Source organism: Cibotium barometz, chromosome 9, assembly GCF_041138505.1.
Source record: "Cibotium barometz isolate CiBa-2024 chromosome 9, ASM4113850v1, whole genome shotgun sequence".
Lineage (NCBI taxonomy): Eukaryota > Viridiplantae > Streptophyta > Polypodiopsida > Cyatheales > Cibotiaceae > Cibotium > Cibotium barometz.
In genome coordinates this window covers 3,494,398-3,503,409 of record NC_141054.1, presented here as the reverse complement: position 1 = coordinate 3,503,409, position 9,012 = coordinate 3,494,398, and the positions used below count along the sequence as shown (strand labels likewise).

Genomic DNA, 9,012 nt, shown 5'->3' with positions numbered 1-9,012 from the left:
AGCTCCACAGTTTTGTGCTAGAGGCAAAGAGATCGAAAAGTTAATCTTACATATTCGACAAAATCAATACCCGTCTCCAACTTTCCATTTTGTACTAGAAGCAAACAGGTCAAAAGTAAACCTTAAATAATCAACAACATTAATACCTGTCCAACATTAATGCCTCTAGCTCAGTGATCCAAGTCAAAGCTTAGGAGTGCTCCACATAAGTGATGCATCTAATTGCGAGTATCCTGGCTTTTCATCATCATACTGATGCGGATCCTCTCAAACCATTACGAACATGCAATCAGAGACTTCTGAACTGAGTTGAGTGGGGAGATGCATTGGGAACGATGAGAATACTTGTACATTTAGCTTTTGGTTACACTGCTTTTTTCACAGTATAACGGGCAGCAATGAAATGCTGATGCTGTCTGGACGAACTCCACTCTTGGAGGAATATTGTTTGGATCCCCCACATTGAAGAACCTAAGGAGTGTTGAGTGCTTGATTTGATATATGGGACGAAGTCACAAAAAATAAACAGACAATTAAGTTCTGCCGAGTGACCAATTTGTCTTGCAGATGTGCTAAGTGTAAAAGCAGAGTGTTTAAAGCAACTCAAAGAAAAACAAAGATTTCTCTTAGCTGTAAGAGCATCTAACAAGAACAGTAGGGTTACATCTGACGTAAAAAGAAAGTAAATCTTTGGGAGGGGAATTTGTGGATACAGGGAGAGGCTTTGGCAGAATTCAACCAGCTACATACTTTCTAATCCATATGGAGGCAAAGAGGTCATCTTACATAATCCACAACATTAATACCTGTCCTCTTAATATAAGTGAAAGCGAACATGTGTTAAGATGGTCGTGGAGAAGATCCAATACACTGTCAAATTGATGGTAAAGCCAAACAAGCTTCAACACCATATTTCAAGAATACAGCTCTTCAAAATCAATGTTTTGCCAGAAGGGAGAATGTTTCTGCGCACAATTTTATCATTCACAATAGCAGACCAGCCATGTAAGTTGATTATCGTTTAAAACCCTCTTATATGTTGACCCCTGGTCCTCTTAGAAAGTGCCAGGTACAAAAGTCAGTACACAGCACCAAAAACTTGTTGGAAGACGGTTTCCAGCCCGATCTTAAAACCGAGCTGGTTGACCTAATCCTCGCATAAAATTTCCTTGGATTTGAGGTACTTCTTGAACCATGGAATCAGCCCAAATGTAAGGGTGGGAAAAGATCCTCAACAGTCAGAAGGGCATGATTATGCAGTGTTTGCAAATAACATAATCAAAAGTCAACCTCCACCAGCTGTGTCCATGTCCACAGTGTTACTCAGACCCTGAAACGAAACATTGATTCTCAAGACTCCAGTAAGCTTCTTGTCATTCACATTGAGTATTCCTCCAGCTCTACCCATCAGCTCAAACAGAGGTAGATTAAGATTTGGCCGCGTCATCTCTTCCAATACAGGCGGCGCTTGCATGTATAGGTTGCTCTTTTGATAGGAAATGCTGGGCATTGATAGCTTCTCTTTGAACCGAGGGTCCTCCAAGATTACTTCCATAAACTAGAAAAGCAACAGACAAGAAAATAGATAAATTATACACCTACAGCATGGCATACAGATGGTGTAACGTAAGGGCAAACCTCCTGCAACTTGATTGAAGAGTCCAGCTCCAAAGGCACACCAGGACTGCAAACCAGACAATTGGAGTCTTTTTCATGACTTAACGTGTGTGTATAAACACCCTGCGTCCCCATATACCTGCAGCAAAGGGTTTCACCCCATAAGCACAAAAAACTCTGGTAGAAATTAAAAGAATCTGTTAGTACTGATGAGTGAACATGCATCATGTAGTTATCCATGCTCCTGCAGCACATCGTTGCTATCTTCAGAGCCTCAAGAGCACAAGCAGCAGATATGATTGCATTAGTTGAGGCAATAGCAGGAATGATGTTCTTGACCACTCCCTGCAAAAATGATACACTAAATGTTTCGGATCAGAGCATATGGGCACCTCTGCATACAAATTCAAAACAAGATTATAAACAGAACATGTCAAACCTGGGTCAATGAGTATGTGACGCCATTAATGTTAAACTGCTCAGCCCTCTTCAACGCCTGCAAAGCCAGTTCACATATGACTGCGAATTAATTTGGACATCTGAAACAATCAAGGTTTCTGTCAATTACGCCAAAAATGGTCAATCAAGAGAATCCAGGGCACGGAGGAAAACACCAAAAGCTGCATAGGGCCTCAAGCTAGACTAACACCCAGCGTAGCTTCTCACCCGAGACCCTGGTGTCCCATACTAGCCAGAAGTGCCCAACCTCCTTATGTAAGGCTCGAGCACAAAAATGGCCTAAACCGTGGCCTAGTTCTCTGTAGCTTCCAGCCTTCCACCCATGGGAAGCCCCATTAACGAGCCTCTGCTTCACTCTAAGTGAGTGTGTCCTCAACTCAAGATCACTTTACACAGACTCATTTAACTAATAACTTTGCAAAAATGTTAAGTCCTTAGACAGTAGCCTTACATCATCATTCAATGCTAGCTTAGTCATGTCTTTTTTAAGGAACATGATCCCCCTCCAAAACCCCTTGTTATCGAAACCAGGAATAAGAGGTACTCGACATACATAGTTAATCGAATTTCTAGAGAAATGAAAGGCTAGACCTAAGCAAGGGACAACTTGCAAAGGTGGTAAGCAAAATAAAGATCTGCTTTCTTGATATTATTTTCCACAACATTACAGTATATGTTAACCAAACCCTCAACTGGCTATGGAAAGTAGCATCGTATAAAATTGAACAATATGTTTATAATTAGCAATATGTCAATGTATATTAATTTATATATCTTCTAAGACGGCTTTGTCCGCACCAAGTCACATCAAGAAGAAAAATTTGTGCACAGATGAGAGAAGGTGCGTGCGCAGACAAGAGAACACGCGTGTGCAGCTAAGAGAATGTGAAATTCTAGACAGAGCTCTTAGAGAGAGTTTTGTGAGGCAAGAGACCTAAAGAGTGCTGATTTGTGTAAGGTGGCTTTATCAAATGGATCGAGGCCCAAAGTCGATGTAGGATGCCAACAGTAGGCTCATGTGAACACTGAAGCCTAGGGTGTGAAACCTAAAATTGAAGGGAGCCAAGAGAGACGTGGTCAAGCCATGACCTCAATACAAGCGGATTGAACATGAAGACGGACTAATGTTCTGCTAGTCATGTTTGGGAGGTTCAAGAACAGATCCTCTGAATTCACGCAGTGAATAGTTCTGTTTGAAACAATCGTGGGAAATGGGAAAAAGAAATGGCATTTTTCAGGGGGTAAGCCGTCAAGAAATGACACATCAGCAAGGGATGCACGGGATGGAAGGAAGGGAAAGGGAAGGAGAGAGCCACCCGCCGCAGGCGTGGGGGGGGGGGGGGGGGGGGGGGAGAGGAGAGGAGATAGGAAAGGAAGAGAGAAGAAAGAAAATGTGACAAGCATTAGCTTCAAACGCACAAATGCATCTGTCATGCTAGGGTATAGTTAAGTCTACAGTTTAGCAGAGGAATCAGCCCATGTTGTGAGCCCTACTGTCTGAAGGAACAAAAGAGGCTATAAGTATAAGGCAGGGCTCCCAGAACGGACTACAGCTGTCTACAGAGAGTCTCTAGCATCTTCAGATATGATGTCAAAGCCACATCAATGATGTTCAACAGAGCTTTCAGCACCTGCGTACACACCAGGACCTATCAGACAAGAAGTTTTCAGAACTTCAAAAACCATAAATGGATTATTTGACCCAAAAAGCCCTTATTTCAGAGCATTTTCGATAGCTATGGTTTGGAGATGTGAAGTCTGCTAACATCTTCTAGAGTTCATTTACAGTAGTTTAAGTTGGTCTGTTTGTCTACTATCATCTAGCATCAGCACTAGAACAATTGAGATTTTGCAAGGTGTTTGATCTGACTATAAAAAGCTTATCCTGTTACTGGAATTTTGATTAAGTAATACACGTGCAATGATAGCCTGTTGAACTGAAAGACTAAGACCTTTATGTATTTTTATTCACTACAAAGAGGAAGGAGGAGCATTCCTCGACTAACATAAACTAAGCAAGCAAAAAGAGGAGCAAGGGAGTATCCCATCATCCATCAAGCCTATTGAAGGTCCAAAAGAGCCTATCACAGCATGATAAGTGAGCTAAATTGTGCAGTACAATTGCCCCAAGAACAACAGCCCCTCAAAGAAAAGATATGACAGCCCTCATAAGCTGAAATTGTTTGCAGCAGCCAAACAAATATCAATGTCATAGCAAAGCTTTGGTGATGCACAACTTCAAACTCCATAAGATTAAAAAGGCAGCCCAAGCAAACAGCCAATGCTCCAGAAACAGCTCCCTAGAAAACGACCAATGTCGGTAACCGACATTGCACTGGCCTTATATCATCTTCCTTCTTGCAAATAGTACCTGATCAAAGATCCATTTCATGTGCTCCGGATTATCTGCATCGAATGAATCTCCAGGCCTGTCCTGAAAACATCAAATTTGTCACAATATTTTTCTCAGCAAAGCAATAGAATTGTCTGAATAGACCTAAGCAAAAATGCATACTACAATATGCTACCTGGCCCCATTGTATAAGGTGGACATACTCAATGCAGTGTGCAGGAGAGCGAGGTGTCTCCGCCAGGGTGCACAAAGGGTACGTCACTTGAGGTGGAAATAATCCAAGAGTACAATAGAAGCATGGCGTGATTCCGGGAATGATTACTCGAGCATGCCCTTTGAATCCTTCTGTACCCCCATCCACCATGGGTATTATCGTAGAGATATCAAGCGATCCATCCATATCATACTCTGTGAATAATAAGATCAATAAGTGCAATGAAAAACCATTTGTAATAACCAAAAATCAAACTGCAATGTGTGCAAATAAAGGACAAGAACATGTCTTGCTTGTCAAAAGAGTACAATGCTTATGTGGTTGGTTGTTAGTGAAGAAGAGGCAGACATTTGCTTTGTTGGGCGTTGACTTAACAGTGTAGCTTGCGTAAAAATTACTCCCCCTCACTCAGCTTTGTATTGTTGGTGTTTGCTCTTGCTTCCACTAGGCAATAGCATGTTTGTTTCTTCCTCTTATAAAACGGTGTTCCCCCCTATTTGTGGTCGTATGAATCCTTTAGTATTAAACTTTACCTCATACACCAAGGTAAAATTGCCCACACTTACTGTTGAGATGAAGCACCCGCTATACACTGTCACAAGTAAAGTAACAGTTTAGTTCATTGGCATTACCGAGGAAGCTGCAAACAACTGAGTTGATGTAGCTTCGTGCCTCTAATGAATCCAGACCAAGAGCAATGATTTGGAACTGCCGATAAAAATCATCATCTTTCTCTTCAATCCGTCCATAGTGTGGCACGACCTTGACTCCTCTTACGCGCTGCATCACTCTTTCTGCCGCAACCACTGCCTTAGGATTTCCAACATCGTGCATCCTGCAACAAACCAATCAAATGATTTGAACCTTACATGGACAGAACTATGCAGCAAAGAAACCATCTCTCTCTCTCTCTCTCTCTCTCTCTCTCTCTCTCTCTCTCTCTCTCTCTCTGTGAGACAGGGCTGCCCCCTGTCTCCTACTCTCTTTGGGCTATACATTGATGAGATATCTGACTACATCGATAGACAGGGAGGACCAGAAACACGGTTGGGCAGGAGTCTTGATACCTATCTTATTGTATGCAGATGACGTTGTCCTTATCTCTGATTCACCAGAGGGGCTGCAGAGGCACTTGGATGCATTACGAGCTTTTTGCGAAGATCGGGACCTCACGGTGAACCTTCGGAAGACCAACGTTATGATCTTTAACACATCCCCACAATGAGTAGGCAGATCCGCACCTCAGTTTACATATAGTAGGCAGCCCGTGGAGCATGTGGCCTCTTGTGTATATCTTGGGATCACTTTTGCTGGGCCACAGTTCTCTATGCGGAAAGCAGCCGAAACCAGATTGATGCAAGGGTATGCAGCTCTGGGCTCACTTGAAAGGCATTGCTCACAGATACAGTTTCAAGAGCCGAGGACAAAGCTCTCTGGCTGTTTGACACATTAGTCACACCTACATTATTGTATGGAGCTCCCATTTGAGGTCCCAGTTTATACCACAGGAGGAAACCAAGAAGGGAGTCAGCTCTGACACAACCTCAAAGAAGTCCAAATCTACAGAGTGGTCTTGGTGAGATGAGGTACTGGCGGAGGGTGCCTACAAAATAGGAGGCGTAAAAAAGTGGACATGCAAATATAGTCTCCTTACGAAGTCAGGTAGTGCAACTCGTATTCAGGCACACATGCTTCATCAGCATGGGCAGGACATTGCGTTCTATACTAACATCACTAGTGAAGCACGAGAGGAGTTTCGTCTCAGAAAGACGAAGCGACAAGGCCATCTTCATCAGCTCGGAGAGCAGGGGTGGGAGTAGATCTTTCCACATATGTGGGCACTTCAAGACAAACCTCTACTAAGTCTTCATTTGGTGGAATGCCATCATTTTTTCGACCCAGTGCAAGTCCATTTGGAGCACCACCACCAACAATGGGCGCGAGGGATACCAACAATGGGCGCGAGGGGTACTGCTCGCTCAAGGCAAAGTACACTTCAGAGTAGATGGGACCCAAAAAAGGAGGAGGAGGTGGATGGTAGTTTTGTGTGCTTCTTCTACCATGACGCCATTGCCTTTCAAACTGCTCGTAGCTTGTACTTCAAGGACATGGTGCGCAAGATTGCAGAGTATGGATCCACCTACACTCCTCCATCATTAGAGGCATTGAGAACCACCTTACTAGCGAAGGAGAAGGGCATAGTTGCTGCAGCTACAGAGATTGTTAGGTCCTCTTGGGACAGGAGTGGGATCACACTTATTGCAGATCGGTGGAGCGACAGTCAATCCAAATCCATTCATGGTGTGATTGCCTACTCCAGAGGGCAATCTTACTTTATCTCATCGCATGATGCCTCCGAGACAGAGAAGAGTGTAGAAGCACTTTTCCAAGAGTGGTCAGTAGCCATACAGGCAGTAGGTGAAGAGAAGGTGATCCAGATTGTAGCTAATGGAGAGAATGTGAACAAGGCAGCCGGCAAATTGTTGACTGACATATTTCCTCATATCACATTTTCCGTATGCATGGCGCACTACCTCAACAATCTTCTCACGAGCATTGGGAAGTTGGACTGGATTGCTCCCATCGTAGAGCAAGCCACCCAGATCGTATTCTTCATTTATAGGCACACTTTCTTGTTAGTTGAGTTCAGACAGAAGTCATCTAGAGATTTGCGCAAGTATTCAAACACTCACTTCGGATACAACTTCCTCATGTTGGGGGTCCCTTCAAGTCTTCGAGTGCCCTAAAGCAGTTGATGGTGAGTGATGAGTATGAGAGGTATGCTTTGTCTAGAACTGTTGTAGGGAAAGCATGTGCGTCAAATATTGGGAACTGGACTCCAACTCAGATTCTTGGGTCGACATCGTGAAGAGGGTTGGGTGAGAGAAAAATTGACCTTGCACAATAAGAGTGCTAGGGAACTCGAGAGCTTGAGAGCTTGAGAGCTTGAGAGATGTGTGGCAGGAAGCCCGCTTAAGGAGAATATATAGGTTTTCCCAAAAGCAATCTTTAGCTTTTGCTTTTGTGTTTTTTTTAATTTTATATATATATATATTCTGTTTCCTTTAAAAAAAAACACCTATAAAGCATAAAGTGGGTTTTTTAATCCCTTTACTAAGGTTTAACCAAAAAAAAGCGAAAAGCAAGGTAGCATGGCGTGGATCCTTGTTTTCTTTTTTAAACAAAAGCTAATTTTACCTCCACCCGGCTACCTGCTTTCGCTTTTACCTACTGTGCCGTCAAGACACCCGTACGACTGCGTGTACCCACCTGCGTACGTTGCCGCCTGCGTTTACCTGCGCGAGTATCCAACTGTAACCACTCGCCTGGCGTTGCTGCCTGCACACCAGCACTTACCTGTGCCTGCACACGTACCTGGCCCGCCTGAGTGTACAGCTGCCCGCGTACTAGCGCTTGTGTGTGACTGCACACATACCTGTGTGCACCGCCTAAGCGTACAGCTGCCTGCGTACCAGCGCTTGCCTGCGCCTGCACACGTTCTTGGCCCGCCTACGTGCGCCTGCACACGTTCATGGCCCTCCTGCGACTACAGATGGGTGACCTGGCTGCGCATACAAGCGCTACACCACCACAACTGGCGACCTTCTCTCTCTCTCTCTCTCTCTCTCTCTCTCTCTCTCTCTCTCTCTCTCTCTCTCTCTCTCTCTCTCTCTCTCTCTCTCTCTCTCTCTCTCTCTCTCTCTTACAATCAGCCGACAGGCTTTTGCTCATTTTTCTGTGTCTTCAAAACTGTTCAACATCTAAGCCCTACTTCTTGCAAAGCAAACCAACCCAACTAGACCACAATCTCTACAATCACGGGTTTCTTCGATGAAAAAACAACATACTTAATCTGAAAAACAACAGTATGCACAGAAAAAACAGCAAGCTTCTCGAACTCATACCTTTTCTTCGACCTCGCGGGCGCCCAAGTGTGGACGCCCGATGACCGGCCAAGAGCCTATAAAAGGGTGGCCAAGGTTAGTCATTAGTCATATAGAGTCTCGCGTGACTTTGTGAGAGCTCTATGGTCAGGAGCCTGGATCTAGTGTACAGACGTGCACTTGCTTCATGCAGCCGAGGCCGACAGCAATCTCGAGGCCCGCGAGGGTAGCTTCATGGCGGTATGGGACGTCACGAGATAGAGATTGGTCGGTACGTCCATCTAGTTAGCTCAGCTGGTGGCTCGGTAGGGACAGCCGAGTCTTGTGGGCTTGCCCACGGCTGTCGTGGTTGGGAGGTGAGTCAGGCCTGCACCCCTGTCTTGTTTGTTTGGTTTTTTTATAGGTTTCGAGTCTTGTACCAAGAGCGTTCCACGAGATCCTATGGGGATTTGACAGTGGTATCAGAGCATGCCTCGTGAACGAGC

The 9,012-nt window shown here is 44.4% G+C and overlaps 1 protein-coding gene across 2 annotated transcripts in view; it reads right to left on the bottom strand.

Annotated features, from left to right (window-relative positions):
• Positions 1-820: 820 nt before the first annotated feature.
• The window catches only part of ECR1 (E1 C-terminal related 1), a 28,599-nt gene continuing 20,407 nt past the window's right edge, over positions 821-9,012 (bottom strand). Inside the window, exons 3-9 of one of the 2 annotated variants that reach the window (XM_086802368.1) lie at positions 5,276-5,478; positions 4,605-4,837; positions 4,448-4,510; positions 2,057-2,113; positions 1,841-1,962; positions 1,639-1,756; positions 821-1,558 (exon numbers count right to left, since the gene is read on the bottom strand). In XM_086802368.1, coding sequence (XP_086658494.1) covers positions 1,286-1,558; positions 1,639-1,756; positions 1,841-1,962; positions 2,057-2,113; positions 4,448-4,510; positions 4,605-4,837; positions 5,276-5,478 — 1,069 coding nt within the window. In that variant the 3' untranslated portion in view covers positions 821-1,285. Of the gene's footprint in view, positions 1,559-1,638; positions 1,963-2,056; positions 2,114-4,447; positions 4,511-4,604; positions 4,838-5,275; positions 5,479-9,012 lie in introns of both variants that reach the window. The other variant, XM_086802367.1, reaches the window with a different exon arrangement.